This window comes from Haplochromis burtoni, unplaced genomic scaffold (genome assembly GCF_018398535.1).
Source record: "Haplochromis burtoni strain Fernald_Lab_line unplaced genomic scaffold, NCSU_Asbu1 Contig_61, whole genome shotgun sequence".
Classification (NCBI taxonomy): Eukaryota; Metazoa; Chordata; class Actinopteri; order Cichliformes; family Cichlidae; genus Haplochromis; species Haplochromis burtoni.
Window position 1 is genome coordinate 620,116 of NW_024582422.1, and position 16,579 is coordinate 636,694.

General features: G+C 47.3%; 2 protein-coding genes across 3 annotated transcripts in view; one reads left to right on the plus strand and one right to left on the minus strand.

Moving 5' to 3' along the window:
- The window catches only part of slc9a7 (solute carrier family 9 member 7), a 26,900-nt gene extending 12,074 nt beyond the window's left edge, over positions 1-14,826 (plus strand). Inside the window, exons 13-16 of one of the 2 annotated variants that reach the window (XM_042221120.1) lie at positions 1,742-1,805; positions 2,284-2,366; positions 3,140-3,245; positions 14,412-14,826. In XM_042221120.1, the coding sequence (XP_042077054.1) occupies positions 1,742-1,805; positions 2,284-2,366; positions 3,140-3,245; positions 14,412-14,531 (373 nt within the window). In that variant the 3' untranslated portion in view covers positions 14,532-14,826. Of the gene's footprint in view, positions 1-1,741; positions 1,806-2,283; positions 2,367-3,139; positions 3,246-5,983; positions 8,387-14,411 lie in introns of those variants that run through there. The other variant, XM_042221119.1, reaches the window with a different exon arrangement.
- Positions 7,880-16,418, minus strand: chst7 (carbohydrate (N-acetylglucosamine 6-O) sulfotransferase 7). Its single transcript, XM_005922945.3, has 2 exons — positions 15,042-16,418; positions 7,880-10,415 (listed from the first exon to the last, which is right to left on the minus strand). The coding sequence occupies exon 1, from the start codon at positions 16,307-16,309 to the stop codon at positions 15,059-15,061; it is 1,251 nt and encodes a 416-aa protein (XP_005923007.1). The 5' UTR covers positions 16,310-16,418; the 3' UTR covers positions 7,880-10,415; positions 15,042-15,058.
- Between the last annotated feature and the right edge of the window lie 161 nt (positions 16,419-16,579).

The following is a 16,579-nucleotide window of genomic DNA, read 5'->3' on the forward strand; positions in this document are numbered from 1 at the left end:
TGCTGGCAAAGCAGAAATGTTCCCTGTGATCGCAGCTGAAGCTTCTGTATGGTATGGAGACCACACTGAAACGATAATGATGATTATTTTCAGGGATCAGATTTACACATTAATGTGTATGTAGCTGAGTGCAGCGTGCGCTGTGAATGCCCTGAATCTGCCTGTGTGGGTGTGAAGGCCGAGTTGTGTCGGGTGCAGGCTGACATCACGGATGACCGTGCTGCTGCGAGGTGACAGCGCTCGCCCTGAGATCAGAGCAGATGTGGATCTGTAGTTTCATGATTGTTTAATGGATGTTTGTCCCAGAGTTGGGGGCGTGACTGTCTGCGTTCCCGCAGTAATGATGTGATGAGTTCAAAGGTCAGTGCAGTCTGTGAGCATCCCAGCAGAGATAATTTGTGAATATGAAACTCGCTCCTTACAGGTATAACAGTAATGATCACAGCAATGCAGGAAGTAGGCGGAGTCTGCAGACGCTGGGACAGTGAGTGGCATTGTGTAAGTGTGGTTACGTCAAAGGAGACTCTTTCTCGCACTCTTCACTTCTGTTTTTCGTCATTTACAGGGAAGAGAAATAGAATTATCCCCCAGAGACCGGCCTGCTTTCACTTCTGATCACAGGCGCTATGAATAACAGCTAAACAGAAAAAGAAGTATTAATTCATTTTAATAAAAAGTTAAATATTAGAGGTAGCTTGTAACTGCTTATTTACCAGAGGTCCTGTGTGATTTCACAGTGTTTTATGGAATATTACACACAGTATAGTCTGAGCGCAGCAGGAAAGCAGCCCGTCACTGAAGGACCTACCCAGTAATGTCACTGTGTCGTGGAATTGTGAACTAAAACCCAGAGGAATCTGTGGACCATCAGTGATGTGATAAAAAGCAGCGTGAGCTATAAAGCACCTGTTACACTGCAAAACAGGTCAAAACCCGAGGTCAAGAACACATTACCGTCCTTTGATTGGCCGGTCAGCCTTTTTATTTATTTTCTTCAGGGGAAGCTTATTGGTTCCGAGTGAGAGTGTAGTACTGTAGTCCACTACATTAAAAGGGCGCTGTTTCACTCAGTGATATGAGCGTTAGTGTTTTTCCATCCCACACAAACATTTTTAACCCTCAGAGCTAATTTATCGTCATATGAAAGATGGGAGAGATGTTTAAAAAGGGAATATCGTTACAGTAACAACACAAATAACATCCTAAAATGTTCATGTGGCGAATGGAGCCGCTGCTCAGGTGATTTCAGGTGTTTGAACAGGAGGACCTGGGCCAACCCAGCGCCTACTGCAGAGAGGACGTCTCTCAGCTGGTGGGAGAGGGAGAATGATTTTCAACTACTTCCATCAGGTCGTTGGTATAAAGTGCCTGCAGTAAAGACAAACAGACAAAAATTGTCTTTTGTACCTAGCGCTATTATCATGGTTATGAACACTAAACCATAAGGGTTGTTGCCATTGCACACTGCACTTTTTTTGAAGATAAAATTTAGGTCGTTACCGCTGGGCTTATTTTTGTGGGTATGTGTTGTGATTGCATGGACATACTACAAATCAATTTCCCATTGGGGACAATAAAGTTACCATTGAACCAAGCTGGATATGCAGCAAAAGGATGGATGGATAGATATAGACAGATAATTACGCAGCACCCAGTTTGAGAAATTTAGTCATTTATTAACCACACAGAAAAACAGCATTGTGATGATTGTTAACTATCTCTTTGTCCTTTTCTGTTTCAGAGTCGATGTTGATCCAGACCAAGACCTGCAGCCGTCTGCAGACAGCTTCCAGGTCCTGCAGGGGGTGAGCACCACTCACACATGCTTCTGTGCAGTTATTAGAGTTATTGGTTATCAGTGAGAGTTTTCCTTCCAAACCCATGAGTTTATTCACGCCTCACAATGAACTATGAATGATTATTTTCATATATAAGTGACTATGACGTAAAACCTCAGACCTTTGGAACCAGAAACATCACCAAGTATACACAGATTTTTTTTAAAAATTGATTGATTAATAAAAATGTAATATTTTTGCTGGTTCACTGATGTGAGAAAATATTTTTACATGTGTCAGTTGTCATGGAGTCTGAGTCTGTCTCTGCAGAGATTACCAATAAGTATGATTATTCGTGATATTTAACTCACATTCTGTTTGTATTTTTTTTTAAAAAGCCTGCTCATTCAGCCTGGCTGAGTGAATTAAAAGGTGAAGCATTTTATCTTGATAGGCTGTTCTTCCCGTGAGTATAAAGCTGTGTTATCTGTGTGTGTTTGTCCAGGACGGGCCTCAGGCTGAAGGACAAAGTAAAACCAAGCAGGAGAGCGCATGGCTCTTCAGACTGTGGTACACGTTCGATCACAAGTATCCTTTCAGAGCTCTGTGGTCTCATCCAGGATGGTTCTGTCCTGTGTCCAAAGAATCGCCTCGGTTAACAAGCCCATAAAATCTGTTCCCCTACTTGCTAACAGGCTGCAGTAAAGGTGTTTAGCTCCTCGTGCACTTGGTCCCTCCCTGCTTCTCCCCTCTGCTGAGCAACGGTTTCCCCGGTGACTGACTGTGTTTTCCAGTTAACCCCCGCAGTGGCTTTGTCTATGAGACAAATGGGCAGCCTGCCCCTCCCTGCAGCGTCCACAGCGGCCTTTTCCCAGAGTGTGACAAAAGTGACAAAAACCTAAGAGTTTTATGTTCAACTGGTTTAAACCTGTTAGTCACTGGAGATTACCCTAACCTTAAACTATCAGGTTTATACATCTTTTTATTGGAGTCAGGGTCATCACAGCTGACACAGGTGTTAGAGCTTAACACTCGCTGTTAGGGTTAAAATGAGTCTGTCAGTAACTCAGGAGCCCCATTACTTCAGTTTTAAGATCCCCTTTAAGTGTAGTAAAGGTGCCTCACAGTGTGGACTAGCATAAATACCTAAGAGAATTCATTCAGAGATGAAAAATATCATTGATGAGCTAAAGTCGCCATAACCACTGATACATCCTAGTTTTCTCCAACATATGGACAGAAGTATTGATAAGCAGAATGGTTGGATGAATAGGTGGATGGATGGATTGACAGGTGGGTGGATCATTACCATTTAAAGTGTTTAAGACTCAGTCAGCTGCTTGTCCTTAATAAGCCTTCAGTTACCTGAAGCCCATTCTGACCCACAGTGGCCCGCCTCTCACCTCCACCCTACCCAGCTACTGCGGGCCGCTGGCGAGCTGTCTGACCACCCCCCGGGCGTACGAGGTGAGTGTCCACGTGCACACTAACACAGCAAACTCACAGTGAGCAGTGAGTCTGTATGAAGTGTAGAAGAACACCTCTGAGGGTGATGCAGAGAGCCTTCTAACATAAAAAACTGAAGGAAAACATGATTTCATAACCGAGAACAAGCTCAAGTTCAGTGGTGGGCATGCCAGTTCTAGCATTCTATGCCAAATGTCCGTCAGGTCCACGGTGCTGTGCAGTGAGTGCACTAGAAGGCACCGTGAACCTGACTGACATATGCCACACCCATGAAGCTTGTGTTTGATTGGTTCATCAGAGACATGGTGTGACCAGCTGGAGGTCTTTTTGTAGCTATTCCAGTGCTCGCCCTCTTCCTCCGTGTACAGAGGAGCAGATACCGGTCTATTGATGGGTTAAGGCCTTCTACGGCCCTCTCCAGCTCTCCTCCATGTTCTTGAGACTGTGCTGGGAGACGCTGCAAACCTGCTGGCAGTGGCACGTATTAATGTGGTTACACTGACCCTAGCCAAATGCAAGACTAGTGAAAAACAGTCATAAAAGACGGGGAGGGGGAATTGAAAACCATTCCTGGTTTGGGGTTGTTGCCCCTCTATTGCACCCCCCTCTGATATATCCAGGAATTTAACTGACTTGATGCTGCACTCTGATTAAAAAGTGCTCCCTTAATTTGTTAAGTGTATTAAAAGAATTCTACAAATAAATAATTATAAATAAATAATAATAATAAAGTACATGACGATGCCACCATCATTTTCATCTGTTCACGGACCATTCTAGCATCTCTGTCGCTTCTTTTTATTTACAGTTTATTTGAGTGTCTGCCTTTATTTTAGTTGAGTCAGCACATTTCCCAAAGACAAACCGAAAAACGATCAGCAGACATATATACCCCCCAGCCCACACTGTTATATTCACTACACAGTAACTTACACTGTGAATATTTCTGGACTACATTTATTTATTAAACTGATTCAGTGTTTTTAGCCCTGAAGATAACAGATCTCTGCTGGATTCATGAAGTTGAAACGCTGGAAAAATCATCTAGACTTGTTCAAAAACCCACTATTTTGTTCTTCCAGGACCTTTCAGGACCTGTAACTCTGTAAATATTTACAGCATGATATTACAGAAAAATCAGCTGATTGTGGTGTTGTGTGTGTTCGTTTCAGCGCAGAAAAACTTCTTTAGGAGATGTTTTTCCACAGGAAGTGATTTCCGAGCCGTTCTGGGACACAGTGAGTGGTTAGGAGTCATTTTCTCTCGTTCTTTGTGCTCTGTGGGGAGCCGGCTCCTCAAGAAGGCTTCCTGTGAATACTGAAGCTCTCAGAGCCTGCCAGCCAGCACACAAAGAGCCGAGGCCTTCAGCGGCAGAGTAACTGGACGGTGGAAAAGCCTTTTGGCATTCAGCGAGCACAAAGGGCCTTTTCAGCTCCGCCTCAATGATGAGCACTGTAATGAAAGATATTTCAGCCACACAAGCAACCATTGAAGGCGCGGTCACACTTGGATGGACTCTGGCAAATTCCTCTTTTCATTTTCTGAGAGATTCCTGCTCAAAGAGGAGTTCAGCCCTCAGAGCTGGCTCGCATTCAGAGATCTGAACTGTAATTTGACTGTTTCTCGTTTCATTTATTTATCTGAATGTGCCTCCTATCCCGAGTCTGCTCACAGAAACGCTTCCCCTCCCAGTTTGTTGCTGCTGTTTGCCAGCGAGCGGCTGGCTGCCAGGCTCATGTAATCAGGCCCATCTAGGACTCTGTGTGGGCACAGGAGATTAAATAAAGCTCCCCGTCTGCTTTCTCCTCCGCTTATAAATTTTATAAAACACAGAGGGGAACGAAACACGTGAAATGCGATGGCTCAAAATGTAATTCAGAACAACAGATGTCTCACGGTCTGTAAAGGAGCTAAATGCAGCGAAAGCATCAATGCGCCGCTAACCCTAACCCTCCTGACGAACACTTTCATTTCAAAAGTGGCTCACAAATACGTAGTTCACATATTGCTCGTGTTCACAGAGGAAGTCAACAGGAAGTGAGGTGGCTTAGTTTCACAACTAAAAAGATAAAGCTTTGCTCGGTTTGCCATGATTGCTGCTGCAGAGAAAGTGTTATGTAATCCTCTTGGATCCCTCTGTGAGAGTAATCCCCGCACTGACCCCCCGAGTTAACTCATCCCGTCCTCCCTGGGGGACCCCTGGCCAAATATTGATCCGTCAATCATTTCAGACCCGGACTCGAGCGCCGTGCAGCGTGTGATTTGGAGCTTTAGATGCTCACAGGAAGCTGACCCAAATGTTTCAGCGATATCACTGAGCTCATTGATGTTTCACAGAGAAATCCTGTTTTCACGACTCTGTGTGCGTCTCAGACCTTTGAAAATTCATATCACTGAAATACCTGAAAACTGTCACAAAGACGAATTACCAACAAAATTCACTCAAATAAAAACATACGTGTAGTTTCAGTTCTCCGGCCTGGAAAGTCTGAGAAGCAGGGGCAGATGTGTGATTTCTCTCCGATTAGAGGCAGCTCAGAGAAGCAGGGCGACAGTTGGAGGTTAATCCAGCCTAAATCTGCCCCTCCCCCGTGTAGATCCACTGTGTCCTCTGTGAGCCCTTGCACTCATGTCAGCGTGCTCGTGTGGTCATGCGTGTTTTTGCCACATGCGTCCCACATCTGTTCTCGTGTGGTCCCGTTCTTCCCCTTCATGTTCTGCTCTGGATTTGTTTTCAGAACCATGAGCAGCTGAGAGACCCGGACTCTGACCTGATCCGTGGCGACGCAGACTTGACCTTCACTTTCGGGGACACCGCCATCACCGCCAACGGGGCGTCTGGCAGTGGAGCGGACACTGCCGGGGGGTCGGGCTGGAGCACGAATGGGAAAAGGAGCGGCAGCACATCAGAGGAGGCGCTGGAGCGTGAGCTGGACTCCCGCGAGCAGGAGCTGCTGAGCCGAGGGACGCGCCTCGTCTTCCCCATCGAGGACCACATCTGACCCCACCCGCCCCCGCACCCACCCCCAACCACCTCATCCTCAGCTTTCTCCACATCCAGGAGGGCGGTCCTGCAGAGTGACTCTGAACTTCCTTTGGGATCACAACACCTCAGCTGGACAAAGTCTCTCTGACTCATTCTGTCATGTGACCCTGTCATGTAGACGGGCATCGCTGCACTCGCCTATGTCTGAATACTCCTCTTCCTCCTTGCTCCACACAGTGTCCGGGTGTCTGCTCTGGACGAATACGCAGTTAAAGAACTTTGTATTTCATTATGTCTCCAAAGGAAATGCTGATTTTTCAAAACAGACATGCAGTGTGCAGTCGGACTGCGGAGCTTCAACTTTTGGACGAGGATCAGAAGCAGCGCAGCAGCTGAGAAATGCTTTCACTGATGATACGCATGCAAAGATGGATGATTCTCCCAACATCCAGCAGGCCTGGTGACCTCTGGATGGATCCCCAGTGAGCAGGAGGTGTTGAGAGGCTTTACTGACTGCAAAGAGCGGGCACCTCCCATCGTAACTGCTCCTTAATGCTGCAGAGCTCCCTCCTCTATGTTCTCCTCCCTCTCTTTCCCCATGCACGTTTGGCAAAGCTGACTCATCCTCAGCAGTCAGCCGAAGAGAGCGGGCGGAGCTCGGTCACTCAGGCTTGTGCACAGAGATGATTTTAGAAGGAGATCTCACAGAGCGACCCTCTGAAGGCTTAAACGTGACCCCGGCGAGCAGCACACACCTGCGTCAGCTGTGTGTGCAGGTAAACAGGCGTGTGTGCGTCTGCTGTGTAGCCTCCATACTCACTCGAAACACACGGTTCACTTATTAATTTTCCCTCTGGACTCATTGTCAGGAGTGACATCACACTTTTGTTTTAGAAACGTGCTGCTGTGCATAATTTCTATAAAGTTCACTCTGTGTGTTTGTGTATGTGTGTGTCTGAGCAGAGAATCAGATGTGGGGCTGTGTTTGTGTGGGCAATTGCAGAAGCGTTGAGTGTCTCACAACAAACTGTGCAGGTGAGCATGACGCCACATGAAGGCTGTCTTCACATTTTATCCTCACACAGGAAATTAGCAGAGTGTTAAAGCTGAAAGTAGAAGCCTGCTCAGCTCATACTGGAGCGATTAAAGCTTCGGAATAAAAATGTGAAGAAGGTTTCAGTGAGGGAGGAAGTGATGACGTCATCTGTTTGTGAAAACCAAAGCTGTGCACATTGAAACAAAGGAGAGCAGCTGACTCTCTGCACGTAGGTGATACTGCAGACTTCACTCATCTCTAGTGCCGGCAACCTGAGCGCTGACTACTTTGAAAACAGGAAGCTGCACTTGTGTTTGGAGGTCAGTGATGTGAACCCTACTCAACTTCTTGTTTGGGGACGGTAGATTCGTGCTGTGAAGCTTCCCCAGCTCCACTGACCAGTTTCACACCAGATTAAAGATTTTAGCGCTCCACACAGGACACCACACTGAGTTTCCTGCGGTCTGATTGAGTCATTATTGACTGCAGTGATGATTTTATTGCACGGCAACACGACGGCTGCAGAATTTTGCATATTTTCAGTCTAAGACAAACATTTCGCTGCAAGGAAGTGCACTGCCCGGAAGCTGCAGGCTGTCACTTTTTCAGACAGCTGAACCACAGCTGTTTAGAATTCACTGCGCTCATGGCCCCGCTGTGGTTGCTGCGCTGGTGTGTGCATGCGCAGGAGCAGGTGTGAAAAGCACGGCTCCCAGCTTAGCATGAGGCTTTCAGATGCACAGCAGGAAACGAGTGTGCTTCTGTAAGCCGAGCTCTGCAGGGAGGGTTCACTGACGCTGGTGTGAGACTGTGTAGGTGAGCTCATGGGGGAGCCATGTTCCCTCTGTCATGTGAAAGGTAGCGCACTAAACTGTGAGCGTGCTGCTCTGCACGAGTCCTAAAGGCAGTTGGCATGTTCGGCGCACTCTCTGCGAGGACGTGGGAAGCAAGCAAGACCGTCTCTGACCTTCCCGTGTCGGCAGGAGTACGTGAGAAATGTGATGCGTAGCCTAACTGTCAATGTATGCAACTGTTGTGTTTAGTAGCAGCTCTGCAGCCCGTCTGCATCCACTGTGGTCTGCATGTCAGCATGTCAATAAAATCTTAAGTTCTTACCCAGTGCTGCCGCATTTTGTGGTGTTTACAAATCCACTCGCACTCCGTGTTTGTGGCTGTGTGTGTGTGTCAGAAGATTGGGAGGCAGGAGATTGGTGTATTTTTGAACACGCAGATATTTTCGGGCATTCAAAATAAAAATTCAGTCAGGGAAATGAAAAAGGTGTAAACACTGTCTGATATGTGATGTTATTAAAACACAGCTGACCTGTTTTCACGATGCTCTCAAAAAAAAAAAAAGAAAAAGATTCACTTCCTTTGAGATCAAAGTGTAAAGTCTGATGACCTATCCAGTTTATGAGTTGAATATTTCACGAGATCATATTGAGTCCTGTTGTATTATTAACCCGAGTGCATCAGAGTGATGCAGCTTATTCTGAGTTGCGGTAATCAAGCAGGACGTTCATGTTGGAACACCCACATATCACACAGGCCGCCTGCACTTATGTTGTAATCGTGGCAGTAAAATAACAAAATCATTTGCATCTTTCAGGATTGATTTGGATCTTCTCAGTAATGTGAAGCTCACGTGCTAACAGAGCTAATCCCTTCTCTCCGGCTTCAGTACCTTGTGCTACTGTGATACACCGAATATTCCCGTCCTTATATGCTCATTTCATGCTTCTGTTTTTGATGGGCATTCAATCAGGAAGCCCTCAAACTGGGAGGAGCTAAATGAGCTTGCTTCAGAGAGTGACCTGAGGCCTGGTATCAGATAAAGAAGGATTATTTTGTGAGTTATGCTAAGCTGCTCTGTAAGAGTCCGAGAACAGAAACTTGGAGCTGGAGATGAGTTTGTGTCCATTCAGTTCAACCAGAACAGCCAAACAAATGAATATGAATGAACTTTGACGTGCTGATAAATGAACCTACAGATAATGTGGCTTAGCATTAACAATCATACACAAACTCTTTATGGAGTGTGTCAGCTTTTTATTCTTTGAGTCGCTTTGAAGTTATTTTTCTTTCAGTGCCAACAAAAAGTACAGAAACAACCTCTGAGCCTCACATATGGGAGGTGGGGGCAACCTCCCAAGACTTTGAGATACCCCTACCACCGAGTCATGTCTTCAAAGACATACGCAGGACATTAGCTGAGGAAAGTAAAGCGGACTTTGCTCACAGACTGTGCTGCTGTGTGAGCTTCCATTATCAAATCTTTAGGTGCTCCACCTCCCACCTGCCCTTCTGCTCCACAGTATTTAACCTTGTGAGCTACAACAGCTCATTGGTCGCTGAACCAACCACGGCCAAATCCAAGTGTACACACGTAACAAACTGTTTGTACGAATCCTGTAACAGTGAATCCACTTTTTAAATACACAAAAAAAAATTCAGCTTTCTGTCTGTCTGGCTCCGTGAGCTGGCTGCAGGGCTGCAGACCTGGATCCACCTCTGTCTGTGCACAGAAGCTGCTGGAGGTTTGGAGGTGAGAGGGGTATCTCAAACACTAAAGCCCTTCTGGAGGCTTGGGTTACAACATTTACAGCATTTTCGAAGAAAACAACAGGGCCCTGCACCCTACACTGTGTGAGGACGGAGGAATCTTACACCCATGTGAGTGTTTTGTCAGAGAAGTGCACATTCCTGAGAGGCCGGGGGGAGGGTTAGAGAGGAGAGTAGCCTCTCCAAAATACTGCAGTTCTTCTTCACTGCTCTACATTAGTGCTATTAGTGAGTACCACAAACACTGGCGATCTCTGCCACGCTGAGTCGCAAGCCAGACAGATGAGTCACACAGGTGACAGCGAAGCCGGCGCTCTGATCTTGGCAGTCACCTCCTGAGGAGGAACATCCGGGGCGTGCAGGGCTGGTGTCCAACAGAAACCAGGAAAAATGAGCCGCCGCCTCCTTGTTCCAAATTGTCCGCCTGTGATTGGCTGCTCTTTTGCTCAGATTTTCTCCAGTTCATCAGCCCGGCTCGGCCGAAGGAAAACCGTCCTCGAGTCACGCCTGAGAACTCCTCAAGGAACACATTCCAGTTGCTTGTTTAGTTAGACCACCTTCTGACCTCAGACTGAACACCACGACCCTGGAAGAAGAAAAAAAAAAATCAGCTGAGGATTAAAAATAAATCTGAAGTTGTGAGCGAGCTGCAGTCAGTAAGACTCGGAGCCCTGAAGGCGCTTTGTTCCCACAGAACGATAATGAGTGGCTGTTTGTCACTCGGGGAACACGGCGTCCTTTCCTGTAGCCGTTTCCTCGTCATGGGGTTTCAAAAACTTTTTGTGAACAAGATGCTCTCATGATGCCACTGACCCGCCAATTGGTGGCATGCAGCCTGTTGTCACATTCTAGTACCTGGTATCAGGTACTAAAACCCTGAAAACCGTGGGCAGTCGATCTGGTACTAATGGCTTCATAATCATACTGCTCAACTTGAGCACTCACAGCACTTTATACAACATGCCTCATTCACCCTTTCACACACATTCACACAAGCACTTTTTCCATGCTTAAGGCTTTCTAACGTTCACACTCTGAAGGTTCAGTGTCCTGCACAAGAATATTTGTCATGCAGACTAAAGCAGCTGAGAGAACGAGAAAGGTCTAAATACTCTGATAACAAAAAGGAAGTAACCAAGACAAACTTAACCAGAGACACGAGGACAAGACTGAGGGACGAATCTGAACAAAAGAAAAAAGGAACCAAAACTCGTTCATCCATCCATATTATCTTATTCAGGGTCAAACATCCACCAAAACAGAGAAAACAGAACCAGTGATGATGATCTATCTGTGAAGACAGGAACGTTTAAGTCTTAAATAATTAGCCTGAATCACTCTGAGGATGTTTGTTAGAATAAAAACAATGTTATATGAAGCGTTTCCAGTGAAAACAGTGAGCGAATAACCTGCTTTTTTTTTTTTTTAACAAATCACAACAGTCCAGGCGCTTTATATTGTAAGGTAAAGACCCTAATATAATACAGAGAAACTCCAACAATCACAAGGCCCCCTATGAGCAAGCACACTAGTGACAGTGGGAAGGAAAAACTCCCTTTTTACAGGAAGAAACCTGCGGCAGAACCAGGCTCAGGGAGGGGTGGTCATCTGCTGGTGAGAAAGACAGGGCAGAGATAGGGCTGTGCAATATGACGAAAATCTTATATCTCGATATAGGACATTTCTCATCCCGATAACAATAAATATCACAAAATAGTGCATTTTCTGTAAATTCTGTGAATCTCGGGCAACTTTACTTGTGTGAAGTGTTTTGACCGATGCATGAAACGATATATTTTTAGATATAAGTTGTAACGGCTTCTATTTTCTTTGCGAGTATTTATTACATGGCGTGCTGCGGGGAAAAGCCTGTTCTAACATTTGAGTCTAAGGTTTATTTGGAGCACCTGACGGCTCTTTTTTGCTTCTCACCTGTAAACTCTCCATACTCTTTCAGGTGATTCTTGCGTAGGTGGTAAAAGAGAAAAAACACAGAGACACATTGTGGAACATTAGGATTAATAAAGAAGGTTACTAATAAAGGAGACATTTCTGTGACCATTGTTGGGGTCAAAGGTCATAAAGTGTTTTGTTTTGTTTTTTTTCAGCATTCTTCTATAACACTGTGGGGACGTTTTATAAAAGGATTCCAACTTCAGGTCAATATCTAATCAACAACGTTTAACCATTAACGTTTAAATGACAAACATTCCTCAGACGTTCTTGGAACATTCAGACTTTGTGACGTAACACTGCGCAGGCATTGTGGGGACGTTTCTGTAGCCTGCGTGGCTCTCACAGCACCCTTAAAGGTCGTGTCTGTGGGAGCCTGCGGTGACAGCCGCGCTGTCGCCCTGGAGCTCTACCCAGTCACGTACAGTCTCACACAATGATGCCCTTCTTGACGGCTCGCTGCAGTTCCTCCCCCCATAAGAGGAGCCAGCAATGCCAGAGACAGAACAAAGAGGCCTCTATGGAGGAGCAGGTCATTAAAGGGAGGGGGGGGACTTCTCTCTCTGTCTTTGACATGTTGTGATTGTATGACAAAGTGGGTGAGAACACCATTTGTCCAGATTTGAAGCTTGCTATTCTTAGTTAACATTCTTGCTTTGATTTTGCCATACCATATCTTTGTTCTGTAGTTTGCAAAGATTTACTATCCCGGGTTTGTTTATGTTTTGCACTTTTACAGTTTATGTAATATAACATCTTGGTTTAAATCAACATTGACAAGTTTGTTAAGTTAACATTTTATTTATTTCAACTGTTAATTTGTCTAGTTTATTTGGTTTGAACTCACCTGACTTACCGGTGTTCCAGGAGCAAAAGGAGGAAGTGCTGCCTCACTTCCTGTATTTATAGCTTCCTGTTTAGCTTCTGATGTCACGGGAAGGGAACAGGTGAAGAGGGGGGAGAACTGGTTTAATTTAATAAAGTCAATTTTAGGATTATGTTTGTTTGAGAGAGATATATTGATGTAACATGTATTGGCTACACCTTAGTCTCTTTTATTGCTAGTAAAGAGTAGCATCATGAGTTTATGAGAATGGTAATGTTTATCTTACCTACTGAATGGAATAGTCCGGAGGAGGATATTGTTTAGATAGCTTGAGTATTTAAGTAGAAGAACTCAGGTGTTCAAAAGGAGAGGACCAGGTCAGTTTAGCTGAGTGCACTTGACATTAAATTTTGTTGGTTTATGTTCAGTTATGTTTATTTCTACCAAGTTAACTTCGGAGTTGAGTTTTTCTTTATTTTTGTAAATATTTTTGGTCACAGTGATGTTAAACAAATCATTTGCTACCCTGGACAGCATCTGTCTCCTGCCCTTCTTCAGCCACACAAGCTATTTTACAGATTGACCGAGTTAAATCTGGGACATATTAACCGACCGGGATCGTTATCTGACCATCAGAGCAAAGTGCAGCCGCTTACACAAAACGCTGCTGTAAACCATCAACGACATGATTAAAGTTTAATTCAATCAGCACCATCGAAACATGAAACACGCTTTACTTCTTCCACAGAACCGCACGTCCCTGACTCCCGCACCCATAAGGTCTTTGTGATGGAATCACCAAATCGCCTTCCTCCATGTTCCCATCGAGTTCTGCGGCGCTTGTTTTCCTACCTGTGCTTCAGAAAACACACACTAACACATCACAGCATCACACACGCTCCAACAACCACACTACACGAACTACACAACACACCTAACGTCAGCGCTTCTGTTCTCTACAGGTGGTACCTGTATCTGAGGGAGGCGGACAGCCCACAAATCAGGAGTCACACATCCACACCGAGTTTGTTCACATGAACTACAGACACACACACACATTCCTAGAAACACACACACACAGACACACACACACAGACAGAGACACACACAGACAGAGACACACACAGACTCGACCCAGCCTTCATTTAAACAGTCTGACCTCTGACCTTTGTGGTCGTGCTTTGATGTCGTGTTTTGATGTGGAAACATTGGAAACAATGTTTCCACATCTAGCCGAGGACACAACGTCATCAGCTCTGCACGCACACCGCTGCTTCCTATTAACACGCAGACAACCTGAAAGAGAACTTCCTCCTGCACGGTTCATGCCCTCAGTAGCAAGTGTAAGTTTCCTCTAACACCTGCTTCCTTTCTTAGCCCAATGCTCTGTCTCCAACCACACCTGAATCTTTAAATATGCCCCATACACCCAGCAGCCTCAGACCTCTTTGCTTACTGTGAGCTTGATAAGGTCACCATGTTACATCCTGTCTGTGTAGGTGTGTTTCCTGATGCAGGAACAGCTGTTAGACACTACACTGTGAACAGGTGAGTGCAGTCCTGATTGAGTTTTGTTAAGCGCTGTGGATTGTATCGCTGTCACTGACGCGGCTTTAACCTGCAACTATAGTGCGTACAGGTGATGTTACAGACTTACAGGTTTTACCCACAGACACAAATTCATGCCCTCATCGACTCTCATGTTCACATCGCCTCCAACAACAATCCGGGCGACGGGGTAAGCTGGCTGTCACTTCTTAGAGTCTGGTTCAGTTTCTTTTTTTCTCTCGTTTTGTTCACCAGACGAGGACTCGGACCCGAAGCTGGGCTCAACGCTGGGGCGAAAGCTCCATCGGCAACTGTGACACAGCTAAACCACCTGCAAACATCTGCTTTTATAGAATATTACCATTTAAATTTTGAATCTAAATGATGTTCTTGTTGGTTTTGTGCTGTTTGGTGACACAATTATGACCATTACTATCTGCTACTACCTTTTGTTTGCATTTTATGTCAGAAATAAAATTTCACTGCATCACGCCTCACTCGTGTCACTTCCTGTCATTAACAGGAAGATGCTCTTTCCAGAGCATCATCTCCTCTGAGTTAAACAAACAATTTCCATTGTTTTTTTTAATCAAACTGAAGGAAGAACAGCGACATGACCTCAGCAGATTATTGGCTGCTCTCCCTGGCAGTGTGTGTCTGTTACAGTGTGTGTGTTACAGTGTGTGTGCGTTAGAGTGTGTGTGTGTGTGTGTGTGTGGTGAGAGCAGCTTCAGGGCTCAGTCTGGGGTTAAGACATGTGACATGCCCTGTCATCAGCGTGGAGGCTGTGATGTATGAAAGTCTTAGTTTCACCTGTATTGTGATCCAAGCAGGTCAGGTCAGAGGTCTCAGATCAGCAACATAAACAGGCGCTTGTCAGCTTACCTAGGCCCACAGCTCTGTCAGGACGCTGTGTCCTCCTCATGCGTCTTCTGGTAGCCCAGCTGCCTCATGACCTCGCCACAGGACGCCTCCACCTGACTGATCTGCTCCACGCTCAGCCGCTCCCTCCAGGCGTGGACAGCCTCCTTGGCGTCGCGGGAGGAGATGAGGAATGGTCTGTCGGAAGAGTAGCCGTGCCCGCGTGTCATATTGAGCGCAAAGCTCTCGAGCGCGGCAGACGCGGGCAGGTCAGCGAAGCGGAGCAGCCTGCGTAGCTGCTCGGCCGGCCTCAGCACCAGGTCCTCGTAACGCAGGCGCAGGTAGCGGCTGCGCAGCCAGGGCGGTGCGCGCAGCTGCAGCAGCAGGTCGCGCAACCAGCCGTCACAGATGAGCTCCAGGGCGCCCGACACGTAGCTCTCCGCGCGCGTCGCACGGTTCGCGGGCGCAAGCAACCGCTTGTACCTGTCGCTCTGTCTGCGGCTGCGCAGCACCTGGATGCTCTCCTTCACCAGAGCGTGCTTCGACTTCAGACGCGAGTTGTGCACGGCGCGCGGGTCCCGGAACAGCTGCACGACGCGCAGGTTCACACTGGGGTCCCGCATCAGCGGCACGAGCGTGCCCAGGTCCAGCACACGCACACCTTTGATCACCATCACCGGGTACTTCCGGCACTCGCGCTCCAGCTCGCGCAGCTCCCTTCGCGGACACTGCGCGCACAGCTCCTCCTTCACCAATCCCACCTCGTGGCGCCGGTGCGCGCGGCACAGCGGTTCGGAGCAAAGCACCTTGTTGGTCTTCCAGCCGAAGATGAAAGCGCTGCTCACGTTCTGCCCGCCCGCGTACAGCCGCAGCACCGAGAAGTCACAGCGGAAGAGTGCACTCATCATGTCGCGCACGGCACCCTGCAGGCTCTGCGCGTCCCCAGGGTACAGCGCCTGCCAGATATGCCACATGGGCTCATACAGGTAGAACACGTCCGGGTGCTGGTTGAACAGCTCGCCCAAGAAGGAGGAGCCGGTCCTCCAGGTGGCGTGCAGGTAGACATGGATCCGTGGCTGGCTGCGGTTAGAGGCGGGCTCGGTCGCCGGCTCGCTGCCGTTGGGACCCCCAGCGTCCTCCCACGGCAATTCCAACTCCGGGCAGCGGGGCTGGAGCTGCGCCGCCGGCCGGGTCGCCCGGTCCCGAGAGTCAAGCACGTAGGGCAGAAACAGCAGCAGTCCGGTGTAGGCCAGGATCAGCAGCAGGTACTTCTTGTTTAGCCTCCTCTTCATCTCCGCGCAGGGTCGCTGCTGTACGGAGTGTTAGCCACGCCCCCTGCCGCTTCGTCTGAGTAGAAACACCAGCACCGCTGTCTCACGCCGGGACTACTGTCGTCCACCGTCTCTGTGAGTTAAGAGTGAGCAGTGTGGGGGCGGGACTTGTTGACGCCGACAACAGAGAGCATCGAAGGAAAGAGGCGTCCACCAAAAGCACCCGCCCGTGAGCGCGCTGAATTATGGGAACCCCAGTGTTTCAGCGCACTCGCCGCCTTCTGTGAGCGC